Source organism: Canis lupus, chromosome 25 (assembly GCF_048164855.1).
Source record: "Canis lupus baileyi chromosome 25, mCanLup2.hap1, whole genome shotgun sequence".
NCBI classification, from domain to species: Eukaryota; Metazoa; Chordata; class Mammalia; order Carnivora; family Canidae; genus Canis; species Canis lupus.
In genome coordinates, this window is record NC_132862.1 from 15,837,060 (window position 1) to 15,863,078 (window position 26,019).

Sequence of the window (26,019 nt, forward strand, 5' to 3'; positions counted from 1 at the left end):
ATTTGCATCTGCATTCTTAACACCTTTCAAAATAAAACTTTGGGCAAGTGTAGTGACTGAAAGAAATAATAAAGGAATGCTTCTTGAAGTTTCTTTTTTTTTTTTTTTTTTTTTTTTTTTTCTTCTTGAAGTTTCTTAAAGATATTCTTGGAGGGGGGCAGCCCGGGTGGCTCAGTGGTTTAGCGCCGCCTTCAGCCCAGGGCCTGATCCTGGAAACCCGGGATCAAGTCCCATGTCGGGCTCTCTGCATGGAGCCTGCGATATTCTTGGAGGAAATTTCTCTTTCTGTGCTCATTTTGATAAAGAGGTAAAGTCACATCATGTTCTTTTACCCCTGCATTTAAATCACTACAGTCTGGAGGTTTATATATTAACTTAATATGTGAACTCTGGCAGAGCTCTGTAAAAGAAAAAATGATCAGGACAGAGGAGAGAAGGCAATAAGCATTTGTCAAATTAAACAAATAAGAAATGGTAGTGGAGATACAGGAAAGGATGACACGGGGAAAGGAATCTATAACTTTGTGCTTCTTCAGAACAAAGAAATAAACTAAATTTGTATTACAAAAAGCATGAGATAACTCTAAGTTCTAGTGCAGAAAGAGCTCCAGGATACACTAAATGAGTGAAAAAAAAAGGGGGGGGGGGCGCAAAAATAAACATGGATATCATGCTCCTTTCTGTGTAAGAATTGGGAGTATTACAATACATATTTATGTTGTTAATATTTGCAAAAAGAATTACCAGAGTGACAAACGAAAACCAAGGGGTGGAGAGAGAGGTATGGGAACAGATGGGAGGGAGCCTTCTCATTATAGGTTTTTCTCTACCATCTTCACTTTTGAACAATTTTGTGAATTATTTTTTCATTTTTTAAAATTTACAATACACAGTTGATATATAAAAGTAGAATGAAAGTAAACTCTGCATTTATTTTGGTGAAAAATTCTTGGGTCAGTAAATGTTGAAGAATTTACACAATGTACTCTGCAAATTATTGTTTATTCTACTCTTTCCTCCATTTATCAAAAGAGATCAAATTCTGAGACAAGCAGACAGCATCAAAGTTGTAATTAAGTGCAAGATCACTTTTTGTTTATATGAAGCTTTTCAACGAAAGAGTGCATGCTCTGAGAACACCACCTCATTAACTCTCACTAGAGGTTTGTGAATCAACTAAGGAGCCAGTAAATTATCCTTGTCACTAGTGGAGAAATGTCGTCAGAGACATGATGGGGGTGGCAGAGGATAAATCATGTCTTGTTCCCAATGTTAATGAGAGGTCTAGGCCTGGGCCTAATACACAAAAGAGTATCACAGAAGTGAGTTTCCTTCTTAGAACATACTTCCTATTATTAAAAAATTGAGAAGTAAATGGGAAACAGCCATTGAACATTGCCATTTTGTTTACCTTTATTTACCCAATTTTGAGCCAGAAAATATATTTTTTGCTCCTTGATGGAAATGCTTATGAAATATACAGATATATTTTTCTAGAGCTTAAAAGGTATTATTAATTCAAGTAAGTTTATACTGTTATGATTTTGGCTTATTGTAAGAAAATAAGATTTATTACTACATTGGTGGAAAGAGGAAAAAAGAGGTGGTGGTGTTGCTGTTGGAGAGCAACCAGAATAAAGGGGGAAAAATAAATGAACATAGAGCAAACACTGATTGTTTAACCAGCTAGCATTCTCACCCCAATGCTTACATCCCCTCCCAAAGCCATGCTTCCTTCCTATAAAAAGGTACAAAAGTAAGGCTCTTATAGAAACTTTTGCATAGTTTTCTGTAATACTATAACAGTTTTCCTTCTTACGGAAATAAATTTGGCCCATAAAAATATGGGCCAAATAAATTTTTCCCTTTCAAGTTGGTATCATATAGACAATGTCATATCAAGAACCTTCCATGATAACATTTTTAAACCAATTATTACCTTTTTTATTGTATACAATTAAACACAACATATTTAATATATTTTGTAGTGATCATTTCTTCAGTCTGAGCTCTTTATCAAGCACCAACACTATGACTGTAAAATGAAATGTCTTATTTTAATACTTTTCCAACAATTGAGGAAATTTCTAACTTCTACTAATTGTGGGTGTATACACACACACATACACACATATGCTCTAGATACAATGTTATGCTTTTACAAGTTTCAATCTTCTTATCCTAAATCATTTTGAAGGAAATTAACTTTAAGGCAATTATTGTTTTTTTTTTTTAAGATTTTATTTATTTATTCATGAGAGACCTAGAGAGAGAGAGAGAGAGAGACAAGCAGAGACACAGGCAGGGGGAGAAGCAGGCTCCATGCAGGGAGCCTGATGTGGGACTTGATCCCGGGACTCCAGGATCACACTCCGGGCTGAGGGCAGGTGCTAAACTGCTGAGCCACCCAGGCATCCCTAAGGCAATTATTCTTACCTGTTAGGATTACATTCCCTAGAAATCACTTTTAGCAAAATATATTCTCAAATAGCTGTGACCAGAAGACATACAGTTCCAGACTGGCTCTTGGTAGACTCGTAGGTTTTCTCTGTTGTATTAAAAACAGATGAAACTAATACTTCTGGCTCATTCAAGATAAATTATTCCATTTAAAGTACAAAGTGTTAGTCTATTACCCCCATATAAGTCATTTGAATTTAAGACTGATAAAACTGAAAGGCTTAATATACTTTTCTTATACTGCTAAATAAGGCTTTTCTTATAGCAATAACTAATTACAGTTTTATTTATGCTTCGTACTGTTACTTTCATTTTAATGAAATTACCTTACTATTCCTAGATCCTTATGTCAAAGTGTCTCTGATGTGTGAGGGTCGAAGATTAAAAAAGCGGAAAACAACTACAAAGAAAAATACTCTAAACCCTGTGTACAATGAGGCCATTATTTTCGATATCCCTCCAGAGAACGTGGACCAGGTCAGCCTCTCCATTGCAGTCATGGATTACGATAGGTGGGTACATGTTCATCACTCACTGGAGAACAGCCATGTTTAGTCCTATGCAGAGCAAATTCAACTTTCCAGGTTATTTACTGCTCCAACAGTTTTAATTTAAAATGGAAGAGGAAAAAATTATTCATTCAAAATTCATTTTTTCCCATGTTATAATATTTCTTTTTTCTTTTCCAAAAGAAGTCAGACACCTGGGGCTGGTGAGAAAGTGGTGCAGAAGTAATATGGAACCCATTATAGGAAGCATTATTGTGACATCTTTTTACAATAACAACAGAAATTACTATCAATGGAGTTTGTTTTCCCAACTGGGCTAGAATATGAATATCATAATTCTTACCCAAGCTCTTTCATTAACTAACTGTGTGTAAGGGCAAGTTATGTAATCTCTTTGGGATTCACTTTTCCCATTTGTAAGACATTAGCGTAATATAGAACCATTAACAGTGAGTATTAAGAGTGGAAAGTGAATAATAGCCTTGATGTCTCAACATGCTTTGTGGGTAATTCATTCAGCCTGCACACTTTAAGTCAGTTCTTTCATAAAATAAATTGCAAACTCCCAAATGCAGCTCTGATGTTTCTTCCTGCCTCAGCTCTGAACTTTACTCTCCCACTCTTGCCTTGTGTGAAATGTCACCCTGCTCTGTGTATCTCATCCAACCAAGGCTTTCAGCCCTGCTTAAGTCACCCCTTCTGTGTCTTTCTCAGCTAACCTACCTCTTCTTTCTCTGAACTGTTGTCCCTATAAAGGTTCATATCTCTTATTTGGCCCTTGCTATATACTTCTTTGTATTGTTTTGCTTTTTATATTTTTATCTTTGGAAAGGAATACTGTGTGTTTAACCTACAAAATTATCAGCACATAGATAGTGTCTTACTACCTTTATTTTGTTCTAATGTATTGTAAAGGAGTGCTCCATTTTATAATATCATGAAAATTGTAGTAACCAGGACCCTAGAATCTAGAGAAATTAATATGCTATCCCCTGGCTCAGAGCTAGATAATGAAGCACTAAAAAGTAAAATGATTTATACTATCTATTTGAAATTAGTTTATATCACAGTTTAGGGAAAAAACTACCACTATTTAGAGAGACAAAAATCTTGAATTAGTTACAATTTCAAACTCTAAAAATATTTCAGTGCTTTCATCAGAAGCCCTTAATCTGCTTTCCAAAATATTATTCCTATCGATTTATCACAGTGATTGCAGGTAGATACAACAGAGCATTTGTCATGCAGACAATTTTAGGGAAATGGATCTTGACAGTATATAGAACAGAAAGATTTTTTAAATTATTCCTAAAAATATGCTTGTTGGGGAAACTTCATATGGAAGAAACATGATACTAAACATAACTACATCAGTGACAGGAAGAAAGTAATGAAAGGTCCTAAAATCATCTCAAAAGTCTTCTTAGAGATGTCCGTCAAAAGAACTGTATAGAAATGCCTTTAAATTACATTCCATTCTTGGGAAGCGACTTAGAACATGCACATTTGAGTCTTGTGTGGAATACACAACAGGAATGTTGTGCAGTATTCCCTGGTGCTGTGCAATAATAACTCAAATGCCGTAATACTGAATATAGCCCTGGCCTGTTTCATTGTAGTATAAGTAGTGACATATACTGACATATCACTTAGAGTCAACTAAATATGGCCATTTATACAAAAAAAAAAGTGGGTATTGAGCTCTTGGTAAGAAATCAAAGCATCACTATAAAATATTAGGCATTCTGAAAAAAACAAGATCTCATTTCTATCACTTAAAGTTAATAGGGCTGCTTCTAAAAAGGAAATCCAACAGTATAGGTAAGAACCAGCTGGTGTTTCTCATTCTATCTTATTGTGAAATGTGCCCAAGTTACAGAGAACTAAAACGGTTTATGTGTGCTCCTTTTACAAATTCATATTTGAAAGCCAATCTTGTGTAGTGTATTTTGTTTGTGTAAAATTTTTAATTTGACCTAAAGTAATATGCAGAATAATTTAGAACTTATCATAAAATCTAGTTCTAAATCATGTTTAAAATTCTGCTAACATGAATGAAACTCCATTTATCTTTGAACATTGGAATCAAAGTGTGATATTCTCCGAATTGTAGGGTAGGACACAATGAGGTCATAGGAGTGTGTAGAACAGGCCTGGACGCTGAAGGTCTTGGGCGAGACCACTGGAATGAAATGCTGGCCTATCACCGAAAACCAATAACACATTGGCACCCCTTGCTGGAGGTATGCTGCAGTTCCCTGGCATCTATTCTTTTTTAAAATCTCTTTTCCTTAAATATTATTTATCTGCTAACATTTGTCTGTCATTGATTGTATACATACATTCACTGATTTTTTTTTAAACATTGCTCTTACTTCTGTCCCACACAGTTTATCATCCAGTATTCAAAGTTCTGTGTGCCTTGTACGATTTTAGAAACCATTAAACTTTCTGGGTCTGATATTCCTTTGGACAGCAAGCTCACAAAAACTGCAAGTCTCATTTTCCTTACGTAGCATGAAAACTTCTATAAATGAGTGATAGAGCAATCAAGTAAATTATTACTAACTGGCAACTGAATTTTGCTGTTTCCCTTTTGTGAAAACAGCCACCTCACCTAAACTTCTCCTAGAATCCCTAATTAGAAGTACTATCTTCTAATACAACTCCTCTATGTAAAGGGACAAGTATATCTCCCAATACTCTGAGCATTAAGTAAAAGTGCTCACAGATTTTTAAGATACTGAGGCATCAGCTTGCCTGAGTTCAAAGCCTGGCTCTGCTGTGGGACCCATATTGGAAGAACTTGGGGCAAGTTCCTGTAACTTCTCTATATTTCTGCCATTGCTCTGTAATAGCAGTAAACTCAAAGAGTAAAACTAAGTAAAATGCCAAATATTAAGTGTTCAGCACAGAGTTCGACATATGTTAGCTCTTAATACAACTACTATTCATACTTATACTAACCAGAAATATCAACATCCACTTGTGGCAGGATTTTTAGCCTTTAAGTTAGTTGTCAGTCTATTTAATACACTGAATGTCACAGGATGGGATGACTTTCTTTCCCAAAGATGATTGCTGGAAACTCTTGGAGAGTCACAAAGTAAGTCTTTTGTGTGACCTGACTGATTGAGAGGTAATGCAGGTTAACAAAAGGATGTGGGGTAGATGCTGGCATTTATGCCATTCGATACAAAGAATAGTTATGATAGCTACATAGTAAGTGAAAAATACACTGCTGTCTGTTCATGGGTGAGAGTCTGCTTCTTGCTCTGGCATTAAACACCGGGTTGAATGAGAGAGGTAGCACAGTGCAATTAACTGTCAGTGGGCCCAAGTGCTTTTCAGCTTTGTCACAAAAATGTGACCTTGGCTGTGTCACTCAGGACACGATAGGGAAAATTTGATGAACACTGTATGAATATTGCATGCTCAGGCAACAGAGCTGTTACCATGGATAAGATATCCGCTTATATATATTAATGTTCTCAATTTTTAACCTCACTTCATTTAATGTAAATCATAAAAGACACACATACACAAACACAAATGCACATTCACACAGGACTTTCCCCGAGAGTGCTTCAGAAGTACAGACAGGTGTATTTAGCAAGTCTCGGGAAAGTTGGGTTTCATGTCAATAGTATGTATTGTCTAAAGTATAAAGTATACTCTACTTCTTATTATACAATCACTATCCTTTTCCTGCTTCTCCTCTTGTTTTCATTTAAAGTTTGAACAGTGAATATTAATTTTAAGAATCTAGGCATGAGAGTAAAGTTTGCCAGGCAGAGAACCACATTGAAAAGTGATGTGGAAAGAAGAAAAAAAAAGAAAGAAAAGTTATATGGGATCTAATCCTTGCTCCTCTGGCTATCTGATCCTGAGCAGGTCACTTATTCTGTCTACAGCTGAATTTCTCCACACTTAATGAAAATAGAAATGTATGGCCCTACAGACTTCACAGGAATTATGTAAGGAGAAGAGAGATAGTGTAAGCAAGAACTTTTCAGTAATGAAAGGACAGGGGTTGTATGCCCCAAGGTATATTATAATTACTTATGACTGTTTCATAAGCAGCTATACATTTATCTGGTGAAGGGGAGCTCTGGAATAGGCCTATGTTTGTGTCTCAGGACATGTAAACGCTTTTCAGTCATTGTAGGACTTACAGGAAGAACAAGCTACAATATGGGCATCAGAAGAAGATCCCAGATATATTTCTAACAGCTGAGTATCAGAGGACAAAAGACTATATAAAGGTACTTTCTCCAGCAAGTAGCTCCTTTTTTCCAACTCCTGCACCTACATTCATTGGTCAAACAGAACATATGGACTAGAGACCTAAGAACTGGCTGGATTTTGCATTTTGGGAAAGTGGTGAGTGTATAATTATGTGTTTTATTGCCAGAGAAGGGATTAAAATGAGAAGGGAACAATTATTCAAAAACTGGGTAAGTTGGGAACAGAGAGAGACTAATGCATCATTTAGAAAATCTGGTTCCTCTACCTAGTCAAAAGTCTATCCTATTGTAATTGAATTTTTCAAACACATATTTAAGGACCATGAGAAATTATTCTTCAACACTCATGGCTCCCATCTGCAAAGTCATCCCCTCTCATCTCATTAGTTGCCCCCACAAAAATTGCCCTCTGCCTTAGAGCAAGTACAGTGTGGTCTCTTGGGCCTTGAGCCTTCTTGCTCATAACTAGCAATCACCTCCCACTATCACAAACCATTAATTATTTTACAGTAAGAGCTAAAAGCCTATCATAGAATGTGAAATGAGCCTGCAGTCATGAGTAGTTGTGTGCATGCCATTTGGTACTGTGCTCTGCCTACATCTCCATAAGATGTCTTTGCCCAATCATGCTGCCCAAGAAGGTGAGTTCTACAGGGCAGGGGAAGTTATGTATGTCTTCTCTTTGGAGATTTGCATATCATGGGTGAATATCCACTAGTCAGAGGTAGCAGCAACTACCCACTTTATTATCTTTTGCATTAGATCATGCATTATGAAATTATTGTCTTTCAGTTGCCTGGCCGAGCAACCAGTTTTGATAGTCAAGGATCCTGTCCATCTCCCAAACCACCTTCCACACCATAATGCCTCCAAAATAAAGACCATTATAATAAGGACCCAGGACCCTGTGCTCATCAAATCAGAAAAAGAGTGGGAGGTTTGATTTCCTCATTTAAAATATATCTTGATAATGAACAAACTTGACGTTTTTTTCATTTACTCTTTTTTTTTTTTTTTTGTCGGTTCATTAACTTTGGACATCTTGATATATTTTACTTGAATACAAATAGTCCTTACTCGCATAAGGCATTTTATTCTTCATGTCATATGCCTATTAGCACAAAGAGTGTTTTCATAAGTTGCAATTCTTTGCATAAGAAATACATTCTTTTAAAAGAATCTGTACTTATCTAAAATTAAATATAGTTTATTCTGCTATTGTACAAAGTAGCACATGTCACATATGTATGGTTTTGATTTTGTTACAACAATGTTAATCTCTAGTTGGGCAGATGGTTCCATATAAACTTTAATGGAAATTTTGAACTTAACTTACATAGCATTAAATCCTTGCACAATCAAATTAATGTTACTTATCTCATAATATTTTCTTCATTCTCAGCAAATTGCTTCCTTAGTGAGGTTTGGCTGTGCTAAACTCAAAGCTTTGTCTCTCAAGTTCATTCTTTACAACATACAGACAATGCTATAATTTAAAGAACAATTTTGAATTAAGTTTAAGAAGTAATATTTAGTAGCTAGAAAATGGAGGTCAAACCATTTGGGCTACCATTCTATATACTGTCTTATTGTTACATTAGTTCAAACATCTGTTGAACTGTTTAACTGGTATTTTAAAAATTCTAATACTCATTATCTCAAATGTAGCATTAGTATTCCCAAGTGAATAGAAACAGAAGGTGTTAATTTTTTAAGTGTTTGTAAGGTTTTCAAGTACTGTGACATGTATATTTTGTGACATGAAGCTATCATGTAGATCCTATATTTCTGATAGAACATACTAACAGACACCAAAGGTACAATAAATGTCTGTGCTCATTGTCAATTAGATTATACACAGTAATGGTGACTTTTAAACCCAATGAGAAATTAAGTACTAGAATTGGGTATTTTCCTAAGAAGGGAAAAATTATGTAAAATTTTCAGAAAATTATATATATACATATATATCATAAATAACAATTTCCACATTTAATAAAAATAAAAATAATTCTAAAGGCCCAGACCCACAGTCCTTTCATGAAAGGATCCTTCATAAGGATCAAGGATCTGGCCAGGAGTTATAAAAACTATGCAAATGTTTTTACATGACAGAACTTTCTTTTAAATCAGGTTAATTTTTTATTGTCTCATTTCTGGGCCCTATCGGAAGGTATCCATATTGAATGACCCCAATCTTATTTTAAGATATATACTATGAACAGTGCATATTTCAAGATTATCCCAGGATAGGAGGTTAAAAGAACCAAGAAAAGAACAAGAAAACTTATACTTAGAATATAAAAACATATTCATCAGAATGAGAAAATTTTATCAAGGTATAAAATTTTGATTTTAGTAAAATCTCTTATTTCTAAATATTAAAACAAGTTTAAGCTATGAAATTTTGTTTGTGGCATCTCTCACATGATGGCATTACTGTAAATTAAGATGTAAATATTTTACACACTAACATTTTAAAGGCAAACACAATTCCCTAAAATTTTTCAAGAATACCTGTCTCCTCCTAATAAAAACAACTATTTCTAGCTAGCATTAGCTAATAGAAAATAACAGAAAGAATTGTTTGAAAATACTAGTCTACCTTATGAAGCCCAAAAGAACCGTTTGCCATAAACAGAATGACTGACGATGACACTTCCATTCTGGGATTCTTTATTTTACTAGGAAATAAAAATTGTCAAATGGGAAGACAAGTTATACTCTTAATAAAATGACATTTTTGCAGACAGATGTTTTATTAGTAAGATATAGCTGCAGCTTACAATTAATTCACAACTATATTTCTGAGGATAATTATTTTCATCTGAAAACATATTTTAAGGACTTTTTATGCATTCTTAGAAGCTCTTGCTTTTCTTTGCCTCCTATGGAGAAAAAGCCAATGCTTATGATGAAAAAAAAAAAAAAAACACAAACAACCAGCCAAACAGGAGACTTTACTGTGGAGACTATGGATTAAAATATGAATATGTTTTTAAGGTAATTTTTAAAAAACTGTTTCATAGGGATTAGGATAAATTCATCATGCCCAGTATTTGTTAATCCAGTAAGAGAGATTAAGAAGAGAAATAACCACAACCCATCTCTCATGGAATGCATGAGGGAGGTGTACCCTTCTATCCCTAAAGTCTAATCATTTTAAAGGATACTTCATGTTATTAAGATACAATCTTAACACTTTCAATACAACACACTCTCACTCTCTACATAGCCACACATCCATACAAACCTATCTTATCCTCCTTCTGCATGTGATTGAGGATGAAATGTTTTTAATTTCAGTATTTAAAATGAGATTTGATATTACAGAAATCTTCCACTAATTAGTGTGGGATACCATGTTTTTCATGACAGCATTGACACATTCTGAAGTTGAAGTTTAGTATATAATGAACACCTAATTTCAGGGATTATTCAGGGACTTGTCAAACATAAATCTAGAGAAAGGGAGCAAGTCTTGGTTCATTATATAACAATATTGATGTTCTTTTTGTTTTTTTAATTTTATTTATTTATTCGTGTATTTTACCTGATTCACTAAGCAATCAGGGGAATGAGGAAATTGGATATGAAAAGTATGCTAATGTTTGAGGAATGTGCAGTCTTCTCAGAAAAATCTGAATGGATGATGCTTTTCTTTTTATAGTGGTTTCTTAATTTGTTTCTTGACAGTTTTAATTTTCTTTGTTAGGCGAGCCCTGTTTCTGGTACTTTGTTTTACATGTAAAAACTCATGATATTGATACATTCACAGTTCAGTAAAAAAATATCATTACAACTATGCCAGGGAACTGGAGATGGGAATGCAGAGCCAAGCATCCACTTTCTTGTGCAGTTTTGGAGAGTGTGTGTGTGTTCTAGTTACTGCAGGGAGATCACAACTGATCAATACTGACTCAGGTTTTAGATAAAAGCAAATATATTTGAACCTATTGGGTTGTGATATTTAATTGGCATTTCTACCTGTGTTTATTCTCCTATAATGTTATTTTAAAATTTTGCAGACTCAATGAAGATCAATCTTGTAAGACTTTAACTTAATAATCGATTGTTTTAAAAATGGAAAATCCAAACTTTCACTCCCTTCTCAACTTTTGCTGTCCATAAAACAAAATGTAACTTATTTCGGAATGAATTATCAAAGGAGCCTTTACAAATAAAGGGACACAAAAAAATCTTAACTTTGAACACATAGTCATTTCTTTACCCTTTTAAAAAGAGTACTTGATGTTATCTAAGTAAATATATTTTCATGGAATGGAATTCCATCTGATTATTTCTTGCCACTTTAGTTATGATTTAATTACCTGATAATTAAGACAAAAAAAAAAAAGTTAATAAGGATTTAAGAAAGTCATTCAACCTCTACTACATTTAGACAAAATGTGGAGATCTCTTTTCTTTACAACTTGTTCTTGAAGCAACTCTGGTTGTTCTGATGTACTTTACTCCATCTAAACTTCTATAGTTTTTAAGCTAAGAATGTATTGCTGCCAGTAAAAGATGATGCAAAAGCATGGAAAGTAAAATAGTTTAAAGTGAAAATCTACATAACTGGATGGTAGTTAAACACAGATGTTAAAATACATGGAAATAAAGATTTTGAAAGCGAAATAGAAATCTCCTTTGTATCTTTAACTTTTAGTGGAAGGTAAATCCTCTAATGCTGTTTAAAAAAACTCATGACAGAGCATTTTAATAGTTCCTCAGTGACATGGCTCAGGATATGATTCATCTGAACCTACTAAGACTCATTCTTTAAAAGAAAATAGTGAGTTTATATTTTACATGGGAAACTGCTGATTACACTAAATTCTGTTTCCAAAGTATTTACTCAGTGATGCTCTTTAAGGTAAGAATTTTCTATTTCATTAAAAGACTTTTCCTATATTTACTCAATTTTATGTTAATTAGAGTGGTAATTTAATAAAAGATGCATTGATAATACTTGTCATCCACCATTAACAGTTAACCAAAAAGATGTGTATTTGAACAGTGGCAGTAAATTATTATTCAGTTCAAATGTTTTCTCATCAACGTAAAAAGGTGTTTTCACTTTCACCCTATTCATCAGGAAGGTGGGTAACCAGGGTTGGATTTGATGGCATGACAATATCATGCTATAGAAACTTTAAAAAAAAAAAAAAGAGCTAAATGAAGGGCTGAGGTGAGGTTTAAGGATTTATTGAATGCAAACATTTTGAATACTAGAAATGGTGATTGAAAAAATAAGTAGGTGTTTAAGAGAAAAGATAGGCTTCTTAATGCTTGAAATGATTTAAATACACTCCTACAAGGAGGAATTGATTAGAATAATTCTATTTTTATCTATAATGAAACACTGGAAATGACTTGCTATTGATAGATCTAAGACACAGATAGTATTTTTATGGAAATGTTTTTATCTCCAACTGACAATAATCTCTTCGGAGCTCACCTGGGTCATAAGAACCCCCTCCAAAGAGCAACTATGCCTGATCTTATAAAAGGATAAAAATAGGTCATTTCCTTCAGAAATTTTGTTGCGATTTACATATACTGTGCACAGAATCCCTATTTACTGTACAGGGTGGTGGATTTCAATTATTCAATTATTCAATTTAATATTTGTGTTCCCTTGAAAACAATTTAATGCATAACAAGACATATTATAGAAATTAATGAAAAATTGTTAAGAGAAGTATGTCTCAATGTTGGAAGGTTAATGCATTGGATTTTTGGTTTTGTCATCTATCTCAAAATTGGTGTGTGTTTTTTTTTAATTTTCCCAATTTGAACATCAATATAGTGAATTATGTTTGGCAATGATTTTGCTGTAGAATAAAGCTTATGAACCAAAAACAACAACAACAAAAACACTATATTCCTTAAGGCTACAGACCAGCTGGCAATAGAATCAATCTCTATAAAAATTGCATGAGTTCCTCTATTTTATCTATATAGATCATTTTGTGGGTTTTATTTTTATCCTTAAAAATACCCTTTAAGCTTTCCATATAAAAGACAGTAATCCCTAGTATGAATAGCTGCGTAAATTCTATCACTATATAAGAAATAAGTGAAATAATTCACTATGCAAAACATTTGCATTTATAGTTTTTTAATAAACAAAAGTCCAACCCAAGTCATGTTATTCGCATTGACTTTCTGTTGGCCCTTCCAGTTGAGAGAAATGATGGGGTTCATCTGCAAAATATGGGTAAGTTATGGAACACAATAAATTGAGACCTTCTTTCAGAATGAAGGATCAAGAGGTCAAAATAGAAAAGAGCTGCCTCACATTGTAAATGTGATGATTCCACTAATGAATAAATAGTTCAAGACATTTGCCAATTATGTTAAACTGCCAGAAAACACAAAAATTTTTAATTTCACATGTGATATTGAATAATTTAGATCCATCATATGTGATCCTTTTGGTATCCTTTTGTCATTGTTCATAAGGTGACTTTTTAACTGGTTTGTGATGTAATACATAGCCATTGTTCAAATCAATATCTTTGACTTCCGCATTATAGAACAGAAATTTTAAAATCTTTTGAAATTCGTGTTTCGGGTTTTTGTACATGGTAACCAGCCATTTGTGAAACTTGACTGCATATAATTGTATTACCTAGAACAAATATTTTGCAACCACTTTAAAAGATGTTACACATTTCAGTATTTTTACAATGTCTACTTTAGAATGTGTGAACATATTTGTCAGGTTCAGATGAATTATGTAACAATGAAACCTCAAAGCTGTTATGAAGTGTACAGTTTATGATTACTTTTGTAAAAGAAAATGGAAAAGCACTTGAAATATAATTTTACTGTTTCATATGTATTTTGAAAAATAAATAAAGTGATTATAAATTATTTTTGTCTTTAAAGAAAATACCTTTTTAAGATTTGAGACCTTTGCATTGCTAAATTTTTCTTTAGTAGTCATCTATTCATTAGAGAGCAGTGTGATTCATTTATCAATAATTCACTAATTTGAGCAACTGAATGTATCTTAAAAATCTCACAATACACACCATTTTTTCACAAAACTACTAGTTTTTTAAAGATTTTTTAAATTTATTCATTAGAGAGAGAGAGAGAGGCAGAGACACAGGCAGAAGGAGAAGCAGGCTCCCCACGGGGAGCCCAATGTGGGACTTGATCCCAGGACTCCAGGATCACACCCTGAGCTAAAGGCAGACACTCAACCACCAAGCCAGCCAGGCATCCCACAGAACTACTAATTCAAGGTCCCGAATTATGTCCATTGAGGAGTAATGAAATAATCATTAGTCAAGTGTTAAAAAGGTAAATACCACCTACATATATATTTTTTAAATTTATTTATGAGAGACAAAGAAAGAGGCAGAGATATAGGCAGAAGGAGACGCAGGCTCCCTGCAGGGACCCTGACGCAGGACTCAATCCCAGTACTCCAGGATCACAATCTGAGCCAAAGGCAGACACTCAACCACTGAGCCACCCAGGTGCCCCACTATCTACACATATTAGCTACATTTGAGTCATCCTCAAAAAGTCCTTATAAATAGAAAGTGATCCAGTAGCTGGAGTATGCCAGTTATTTTGTTCATTTGCTTCTGCTTTTCCTCAGCTTTTCAAAAAGATTTTCATAAGGAACATCTGTGTCACAACTAGTCTTAGGCAGTCAACACAGCACTTAACTCAAAGGAAATCGTGATCATTGATAAACCAGATGTGCAAAAACAAAACAAAACAAAAACAAAAACCAGATGTACTATACTAGAGTCATTGTATAGCAGCAATGTCCACAATAGGCAAACTATGGAAAGAGCCTAGATGTCCGTCAACAGATGAATAAAGAAGAAGTGTGGTATATATATAATGGAATACTATTCAGCCATCAAAAAATGAAATCTTGCCATTTGCAATGACATGGATGGAACTAGAAGATATCATGCTAAGTGAAATAATCAAGACAATTATCATATGACCTCTCTCATATATGGAATTTAAGAAATAAAACACAGGATCAGATGGGACTAGAGGAAAAAATAAAGCAAGACGAAATCAGAGACAGAGACAAACTGTAAAAGACTCTTAATCATAGGAAACAGATGGTCACTGGAATGGGAGCAGATGGGGAAACTGGGTGATGGATGTTAAGGAGGGCACGTGATATAATGAGCACTGGGTATTATATAAGACTAATGAATCACTGAACTCTACTTTGAAATTAATACACTATATGTTAATTGAATTTAAATATTTTTTTAAAAAATAATAAATAAAACAGCTTATAAGAAGAAGCAAGTAAATCAATCTATACCTCTGGATAGAATGCAGGATAAAGAAGAGTTAGTGATCTGACCTGTCTGGCCTTAAGTTTCTACATCCAAAAAGTATGCAGTGCCTAAATGAAATCCAAGTTGTTTCTGAAAAAAAGCAATTAAATGGCTACATTTAAAGACTTTTTTTGTTAGTATTTCCAAATATCTGCTCAAAAAATGTTTATATTTCTATCCACACTGATTTAAAATTTACACTTCCACTAACAATATAGGTTAGTTTCTAAGTACCCCAGTCAGTAATCAGTAGTGTCATTATTCGAATCTTTGTCCATTTGAACATGCCAAAAATATCTCCTCAATCTTTTAATTTTTATTTCTTTTTATTCTAGTGGTATTGATCACTTTTCATATGAATTGATTGGAAATTTGGATTTCATTAAGACTTTTCCCATTCTTCTATTAAAATTTCTTCCTTATTGGTTGTTAGAGATTGTTATCCCATTTTTTTTAATGCAGATTCTTCATACGATCACCTTAAACATATCTCTATTCTCCTAACCAGAAGGCATAATAATTAGGTTATAATCATAAAGGCAACTTATACAATATATATGATAAGTATATATTGAAAAATATATGTGAGAAAAAAAGCAAAGTATAATCAAAAGTTACCATCTCTCGAAAAGCATGAGTTGTTATCTTGACAATTTGGGCTGTCATCACCAATGTATCTGAAAGAATTTGAAAGTATCTAATTCGTGGGTAAACTATTTTAAGTTCCTTTGTGTGTGAGATTTGAAAAGTTTTGATTCTATCCACGCTTATAAAATAATACAGTAGGAATATATATCCATTAATGTCTACAGAGAATAAATAAAAAATCTGAATTGTAACCACAAATATCCTATTTGACAGTTTCTGGTTTTTTAACCAATTTTTCCTCTAAACAGAAAAAAAATCATCCAAAGTTCCAAATAGGAGTATAAATTATATGAACAGAATCAATTCCCACTGTAAGTGCATGCAGTGAATTTAATTTTTAGCTTGTATGCATTTTCATGAGAATTTTGGGGGGTATTTCTGGACAAAAGACTGAAAATTCTATTTTAAATGGGAAGATACACCTGAGTCAATGATGGGAAATCAAACCAAAACATAAAGGAACTAACACATAAGAATCATACTGAGAACACAAAACACAAACAGGCCACCAAATTGCACAATTCCTAAAGGCACCGATCCCATTGTAGTCTACGTACATGGTGTCTCCAGGAACACACAAGTCTAACGAACTTAAATTAGTGAACAACAACAGAGAGCAGTATTAAAAGATACAGAGTGACCTCAATCAGAAGCTGTAACTGAAAGCTGGGTCAAGAATTAGAGGGGAATTTTTTTGTTTTAAATTGGGCATATTGCCATCACCTGGGTGGCTCAGAGGTTGAGCATCTGCCTTTTGGCCCAGAGCATGATCCCAGGATCTGGGATCGAGTCCCACATCAGGGCTCCATGCATGGAGCCTGCTTCTCCCTCAGCCTATGTCTCTGCCTCTCTCTCTTGCTGTGTCTCTCATGAATAAATAAATAAAAATCTTTAAAAATAATAATAAAATAAAATAAAATAAATTGGGCATATTGCCTAAAACATACAGCTCATGTACCATGCACCAAGCATCTGCTCATTATATACCTTACCCCTAATCTATACATAATCCCTGTGAAGTATGATCATGACCATTTTTAAATGGAGAAATTGAGGTTCAGATCAATTAAGTGGATATACATAATATTTAACAGTACAGCACAAGCTTTGAACAAATTGTTAAACCATTCCAAAGTCTGGGCTTTTATGCTCCCCATGTCATGAAATATAAAAACTAATATTTATGCATTTAAAATTTTTTTTATGTATGCTTTTTTCTTTTTTCACACATGCTGTTTCTTGGTCCTTACCACAAAGCATGTGGATTTTATCACTCCCATGTCACAGAGATGGTGTTTGTGATTGAAAGAGGTTAAATGAAAGCTCAAGGTCATGTAGTAGTAGATTGTGGCCTGGACCTCAAATCTAGGTCTTTGGCCCTCAAACTGCATTCACAATTTATTAGCTGATCCTTTTTCAGTAGAACACAACACTAAACATACTTTGAAACAAAGGAGAACTTACTGTTTGTTTGTTTTTTTGTTTGTTTTGTTTTGTTTTTTGTTTTTGCCTCTGTAGGTAAATCACCAAGATAAAATATGTATAAACTTCAATGACTTTACTTTACTCAACTATAAATTGAGATCAATTGTGTCTGCCTGGTCTACCAATTAGTTAATGTATATGTCATTTTTATACTGTGTAAACCACTATAGAAATAGTAGGTACTGGTTTTTGTCACCAATACCAATACCTATCATTAATGCCTGATGTCTATGGATTTATCCCATGAAAAATATTTTTAAGAGCCATAAGCTGGGTGTATGTGCAGATCAGAGTGCTAAAAAGAAGAGGGTAGATACCAAATTTACCCTACCTTATAGAAAATGACAAAGAAGGGAAGAGAAGAGCATGGTACATAGGCTCAAGTCCTATAAAATCCTGCTAATAATATCTCATTTTTAAACTATTATTCCATTGCCACTATTCTAGTTCAAGCCATGAGACCTCTTGTCTGACTTTTATAAATCTTGCTATAAAACAAAAAATTGTCTTAAAAACCTCCAGATTCTCATAGAAGTCACTCCCTACTGCCCAGTGCTGTTAGGTCCATGTCTAGAAAATGCATCTCTGTACATCCCATATCCTTACACAGAAACCCTAAGTTAATCTTAAAGGGAAAAGAATGGTATTGGAACAACTGGAAATTCATTTTAAAAATAATAATTTGAAAACCTACTTTGTGTCATACATAAAAACTAATTTCAGACATATAAAGCTTAGTTGTAAATCTTAAGCCTATAAACCTTCCAAAAGACCAAGCAGGATATCTTCATGACCTTGGGGTAGGCACACTTGGCTAAGACCTAGTTTCTTAGAAATAGCCCAAGGCAATTATAGAAAGTCTTAAAATTGGAAAGATTTAAATTTCCTCCAAATTGATAAGCAACTCAGTTTCAAAGCTACTCTAATGAGAACCCAAATGAGGTTTTTAAATTTTATTTTAATAGAACTTTTTAAAAAGATGATCTGTAAATGTAGTTAGAAAAGTCAAGGTCTCTAAACAGCCATATTGCTGAAGTAGGAGGAGGAAGAGGTGAGACTTAATCTAAAAATATCATGGTTTATTTTGAAGCTATATTGACACACTGAGACATTAGTACAAGGTTAGGCAAATTGGCAAAACAAATGGAATAAAAACATGTCAAGTAGATATGGAAATTATATATGTGACAAAGAGGACATACTAGATTATGGGGAAAATGGAACTATTCAATAATTGCACTTGTGAGAATAGTTATTCATGGGGAAAAATACAGTCCACATACTAAATTCTACTTCAAATGGCATTAAATGTCAAAAACTTTCAAAATTCTATTGTAGTATAAAATTTTTGGAGGCAGAAAATGGCTTCTTAAGGCAAAAAATTTGCTTGATGTTTTTTAAAAGACCAATAAATTGTATTACATTTAATAATTTGATACCAAAAGCAGAGGCAACAAAAATAAAAATACACAAATGAGTGTACACTAACTAAAAACTTCTGCACAGCCAAGAAAATCATCAACAAAATGAAAAGCAACCTGCTGAATAGGAGAAAATATTTACAAGTCATAAATCTGATAAGGGGTTAGTATCCAAAATATATAAAGAACTCATTTGACTCAATAACAATAAAATAAACAATCCAATTAAAAATTGGGCAGAGGAACTGAACAGGCATTTTCCAAAGAGGACATCAAAATAACCAAGAGGCACATGAAAATATGCTCAGCATCACTAATCATCAGGGAAGCACAAATTAAAACCACAGTGAGATATCACCTCATCCTGTGAGAATGGCTATTATCAAAAAGATAAGAAATAACAAGTGTTGGCAAGGATGTGGAAAAACGAAATTCTCCAACACCATTGGTGGGAATGTAAATTGTAACAGCTGCTATGCAAAATGGTACAGAGGTTCCTCAAATATTAAAAATAGAACTATCAGTGGCTCAGTCAATTGAGCATCTAACTCTTGGTTTCGGCTCAGGTTGAGTGATCTTATGGTCATAGGATGGAGCCCTGCATCAGGCTCCCTGCTCAGGGGGGAGTCTGCTTGAGATTCTCTCCCTCTGCCCCTCCTTATTCCTGCACTAGCACCTTATCTCTCTCTCTCAAATAAATAAGTTTTTAAAAAACAGAACTACCATATGATGTAACATTTCCACTTCTAGTAATGTATGCAAAGAAAATGAAAACACTAACTTGCAAAGATATCTGCAAAGCCCCCCCCCCATGTTCATGTCAGCATTATTTACAATAGCCAAGATATGGAAACAACTCAAGTGTTCATAGGCAGATGAATGGATAAAGAAAATGGGAAATATATATGCAATGGAATATTAGTCATTAAAAAGAATAAAATGTTGCCATTTACAACAATATGGATGGACCTTGAGGGCATTATACAAAGTGAAATAAGTCAAACAGAGAAAGACAAATACCATACATATGATGTCATTATGTGCGGAATATTAAAAAAAAAAAAAAGAAGCCACTAAGCTCATAGATACAAAGAACAGATTGGTGGCTGCCAGAGGTGCTGGGGCAGTGGGGAAATTGTTACAAAAGAAGTAAGTCATGGGAATGTAATGCACATCATGGCAACTATAGTTAATAATACTGTATTGAATATTGAAAAGTTCTTAAGAGAATAGATCTAAAAAGTTCTTATAAGAAGAACAAAAAATGCTGTAATAATGTGTGGTGAAAGACGTTAACTAGATTAATTGTGGTGATCATTTCACAATGTTCAAGTCATTATGTTATACATCTGAAACTAATAAAATGTATATCAATTATACCTCAATTAAAAAAAACACTTAAACAATTTGTCATTATCAAAAACCCCATTAAGAAGTGAAAGGGCAAGCTCAAATTGGGGATATTTACAGCACATATTATTAACAAATAAATGATATTAAAAAATCTTACAAATCAATAAGAGATTAAGTAACCTAATTTGAAATTAAAAAGATGAAAATCATGAAAGATATTTTAAGGAGGAAGAGAAGGAAGAGGAGAAAATGCATATGGGCAATAAATATATAAAGAGATGCTCCACCTTATTAGTCAAGGAAATACAAATCAACCCTTTAATGAGATAATGATATAGCATTAATTGAAAAACTCACAAAGTCTACCAATACCAACTCTGAAAAAGTGGTGACTAATTGAATTCCTAATACAATTTTGATAGAATAATAGTAAGAAAACTATTTGGATATATCATTAAACACCCACATACCCAGGATGGAGCAATTCTACCCCTGAGTATACACCCAGAAAAACCTTCACTCATGTGGATGTAGTAGACAGGTAGCAAGTAGCAAGTAGTAGATAGCAAGAATTTTCATAAAAGCAGGAAATGACCCACATGCCTATAGAAAGGGTGCTGGATAAAGTAAGTATGGTATAGTCAAGAAAAAAATATTACAGAGTGAAATAACTAAATTATTGCTACCTATGACATGGATAAATTTTAGTAACAAAACACTGAAAACACTAAAACTCTGAAGAATTGGCACATACAGCTTTATATAATTTTTTAATCTCTAAAGAATATTGTATCATTGCAAACAAAAACTACTTACAAACTAACTTAAGAGAGCAACAGAATAAAAACTGTGATAATTGAATAAGAATATACTATAGATCAATGGCATGAAATTTAGATTCTAGAAATAAACCCTCATGTCTATGATCAATCAATTTTTGACAAGTATGACAAAATAATTCAGTGAGGAAACAATCATATTTTCAACTAATGGTGCTGGGGCAATTGGATAGCCACATCCAAATGAGTGAAGTAAGACTGCTACCTCACACCATATACAAAAACTAACTCAAAGTGGATCAAATACCTACAGGTAAGAACAAAATCAATGAAATTCTTAGGAGAAAACAGGTGTAAATTTCCATGACCTTGGATTTAGCAACAGGTTTCTTAGCAATCAAAGAAATAAATTGAATTTCATCAAAATTAAAAACTTTTTATGCTTCTAAGGATACTATCAAGAAAATAAAAAGACTACAGAAGAGGAGAAAATATATGCAGCTTATATATCTTATAAAAGACTTGTGTCTGGATATATAAAGAACTCTTATAATTCCATATTAAAAGAAAAGAACCCAACTTAAAAATGGGCAAGAGGGACGCCTGGTGGCTCAGCGGTTAAGTGCCTGCCTTTGGCCCAGGGAGTGACCCTGTGGTCTGGGGATTGAGTCCCACATTAGGCTCCCTGCATGGAACCTGCTTCTCTCTCTGCTTGTGTCTCTGCCTCTCTGTCTGTGTGTATCATGTATAAATAAATAAAATCTTTTTAAAAAATGGGCAAGAGATTCAAAAAGATATTTCTCCACAAAGACATACATATGACCAAAGAGCACTAAAAAAGACGTTCAATATCATCGTTATCAGGGAAATGGAAATCAAAACCATAATGCGATACCACTTCACACCCACTAAAATGTTTATAATTTAAAAGATAATAACAAGAATTGACAAAATTGTAAAAACTTAAATGGAACCTTCACCGATGGTTAATAGAAATGTAAAATGGAGCAGCGAGTTTAGAAAATTATCTGGCAGTTTCTCAAAATTGTACACGTAAAGTTACCATAGGACCCAGCAATTCTACTTCCTTAATATATCCCCAAGAGAAATAAAAACATATGTCTGCAAAAACACTTGTACGTGGCTATTCATAGCACCATTACTCATAATAGCAAAAAAAGAGGGAACAATCCAAATACCCAACAACTGGTGAATAGAAAAATACAATGTATATCCACACAGTGGAATATTATTTGGCAATAAATAATGATGAAACATGCACAACATGGTGAACTTTGGAACATTATGCTAAGTGAAAGAAGTCAGCCACAAAAGACATCATCAACATGATGATTCCATTTAAGTGAAATGTCTACAACAGGCAAATATATAGAAACAGAGTGTAGAATGGTGGATGCCTGGGGCTGCAGTGGATGAGGAGCATGAGGATAAATGCAAAGGGCATGGGATTAGTTTTGGAGATGATGAAAATGTTCTAAAATGATTTTAGTGATGATTACCAGTATGTGAATATACTACAAAAATTTATATACTTTAAGGGGATGCATTTTTTGGCATATGAGTCATATCTTAATGAAACTGTTGCTACAAAAAAAAGGGGCGGGGGGAAAGAGAATGACAAAAAATCCAGGATAGTGTTTGTTTGGAAGTGGGAACTAGAGGACTAGAATAGGATGAAAAAAAATGTATAGATATGAATAATTAGAAGTCGTCTAATTCTTGATTAAGTTGTGAGTTCATGGATACTCTTTATATTAATAATACATGTGTATATCATACCTACAAACAAAATAAAAGAGGGCTTTGCATGGCCCAATGAAGATAATTTGTCTACAAACCAAGCATTATGGTTAACACAATTCTGTGCAACAAGGTTCATTTAAAAGTTAATTAATTAACACCTATCCTGTTAAACCCTGTAAATCACATTCCCAGTTCAGAAAACTGGATTGGTAGATAAAATGTGCTTAGTTGAATCTGTTAAACAGAGATAAAAGTTGAATATTATAACCTAAAATAATAAAAGCAAGAATGAACAGGCACTGATCTCTTTCCATCTCTCTTCTACCAGGATCAACAATTACATCCATGTTCATTTCCCTAGTGTCCCCATTTCCCTGATAGCCATACTCCCTTTTGAATAAGTTTGTTTCATTTTATTTACCACCCGTCTCAGTGGTTGTACAGACTATAGAGAAATAAAAGAGTAGGGATAGTAACAGGGCTGGCTGAAGACCTGCCATATAAAACTGGCAATGGGATAGAGATTGGGGGAGTGCCCTTATATTATAAAACATGGTTTATAACTAGTCTCACAAAATGTTTAATCTAGAAATGTTTGGTTTGTTAACTTTGAAATATCAGTTTTAATGTTTGCTTTTTTTGTTTGGTTTAGGGATGTTTGCTTTTGCATAACTCTTCTTTACCTTCTTCCATAGTTTAGTTTCTCTTCAATGCTCCTACTTTTAAACAGAAAATGAGGAATAGCTATACTTACTTTAGCACTAAGAGCAAAAGCCTCAAGCTTTTACATACGATGCAAAAGTTTAAAAGAAAAGATAACATGTGAATCTAGAAGCCAGTTTGGGCAAATCACTCCAATTATTAGCCAAGTTACATTTTTGAAACATTGTTTCATATAACCTATGATGATACACAATTCAATGTGTTTTCAACAAGCAGTATCATTTCTTACATGCTATACCTTTGCCTTCTTCACACAAATTTTGGGAAACAAAATACCCAATTTCAGATGCATAGTGTCATACAAATTTTTTTTCTTTAATTCGGAGCATTTTGGAAATCTTTTATTCCTTACAAAGCCTTATTGTTCAATCCAAAAGGTGGATTTTGTACATCACCCTAAAATTCAAATTTATGTGGATACCATAAATATTAGCACTGATCTTATTTAAATTAACTTTGACATATTTAACATTCATTATAATAACTTCTTTCAGTTTTTCCATCTGTCTCTTTAACAACAATACAATTTAAGAATCTCTCTTTAAACAAATTTTGGTATTCAATCCAGCTATCTTGCATGAACCGACAGCTGTCATTTATTTGCACATCAATATTTCCACCAGAAACAACTAAATAAGCCCAAAAGAATCTAGCTACCAATGTCATACAGCATTCTAGTCCTTATGATTCTATTTTAAATTTGCACAATTTTGTAGGAATATTATCTTAAGAACTAAAACATTGAACAATTCTCCTTTTATGGACTACCAACAATGAAATAGATTAGCTTTTTAAAATATAGACATAGTTGTCTAAGTAAATATAATAGCTAGTTGTGCATTCTAGTTGTTGTGATTAAGTAATTTAATTATTAACTATATAATTGTAATTCTCAGCAATAGTTTTACCATGAAATTGGCAGTTAGTCCTTTACTGCATTAATTTCAAATGTATTTAATTTTTAAAAATATTTTCTGAAATTTATCAATGTTCATTGTTGTTATCATCATTGAGTGGTTAAATTAGAATATTTTGAGTGATAAATAGTTCTTTCTCATGGGTAATCTTTAAAAGATTTATCTATCTATTTGACAAAGAAATAGAGAGCATGAACAGGAGGGTCAGAGAAGGGGGGAGAGAGCATCTCAAGGAGACTTCATGTGGAGCAAGGAGCCCAGTAGGGGCTTGATCTCACGACCTTGAGATCACGACCCAAGCCAAAACCAAGAGCTTGATTCTCAATCAATTGTGCAACCCAGGTAAATTTTTATTGTTAAAACAAATGACACATTCAAGGGAATTCTATCTCCTACATATAAAAAGATGGGAAAAATCTGAACCAAGATGTTTTCAAATTTCAAGTCTTGATTTGAAGTTTCCTGCTTTAAACATAATTTGGTTGATACTCTTTCTCCATTGTTTTCAATCTTCTATTAGAATCTCAATATATTCTCATCATATTGGCACCATACAGAAACTTCTTTTCTAAAAAAAAAGAAAGAAAGAAAAGAAATTTCTTTTCTTTTTAAGATTTTAAATGTATTCACTTGAGAGAGAGAAAGAGAGACAAGAGCACAAGTAGGGGGAAGATTGGAGGGAGAAGCAGAATCCCCACGGGGAGGGGCAGAGGAAGAGGGAGAAACAGACTTCTTGCTGAGCTGGATGCCCACATGGGGCTCGATTCCAGAATCCCAGGATTATGATCTGAGCTGCAAGAAGACACTTAACTGACTGAACCACCCAGATGCCCTATGGAAATTTCTTTATATTTGCTTCACATTCTTGATTTAATAGCTGAGTATACAGAAATTGTTATAAAAGTGTTAGTACAGGCTTCTGCATGGTTTTAAAGTCCTCACAGGTATCAAGAAATAAATTTCACTTGACCACAGCTGAGATTTAGGAAAATTTTTGTGCCTTACATGATAATATTGTACAGTGTCATCATACATGATAATATTGTACCGTGTCATCATAAACCAGCAAGTATGCTTAAACAGGCATGTAGGCAGGACACAAGCAGGAGAGATGGTGAGATAGAAGTACCAGAATCAGCTGTATTATTTTCATTTTCTTTCTGGCTAAAAATATTCCAGTGTTTACTTTTGCCACATTGCAGATAGAAATATGCTTTATCTTTTACATACTTACCTATACTTTTGAAAATTTTTCCACATTTTAACAGTGGCACATTCTTCCCCCTTCAAATTGTGGATATGATACAGAACATATGTATCCCAAGCTTCATTGAACTTATTTGTAAGAGCAGAAAGTAGAACAATATTCTCTGAGTTTTG

General features: G+C 33.6%; 1 protein-coding gene across 2 annotated transcripts in view; it reads left to right on the plus strand.

The window, feature by feature from the left end:
* The window catches only part of SYT10 (synaptotagmin 10), a 67,531-nt gene extending 53,433 nt beyond the window's left edge, over positions 1 to 14,098 (plus strand). The window contains exons 5-8 of one of the 2 annotated variants that reach the window (XR_012017526.1): positions 2,801 to 2,972; positions 5,083 to 5,212; positions 7,129 to 7,352; positions 8,009 to 14,098. Coding sequence is in view for 1 of the 2 variants with exons in the window: in XM_072798393.1 (XP_072654494.1) it covers positions 2,801 to 2,972; positions 5,083 to 5,212; positions 8,009 to 8,080 (374 nt within the window). In the remaining variant the exon portion in view is untranslated. The remainder of the gene's footprint in view (positions 1 to 2,800; positions 2,973 to 5,082; positions 5,213 to 7,128; positions 7,353 to 8,008) is intronic. The other variant, XM_072798393.1, reaches the window with a different exon arrangement.
* Positions 14,099 to 26,019: the final 11,921 nt, after the last annotated feature.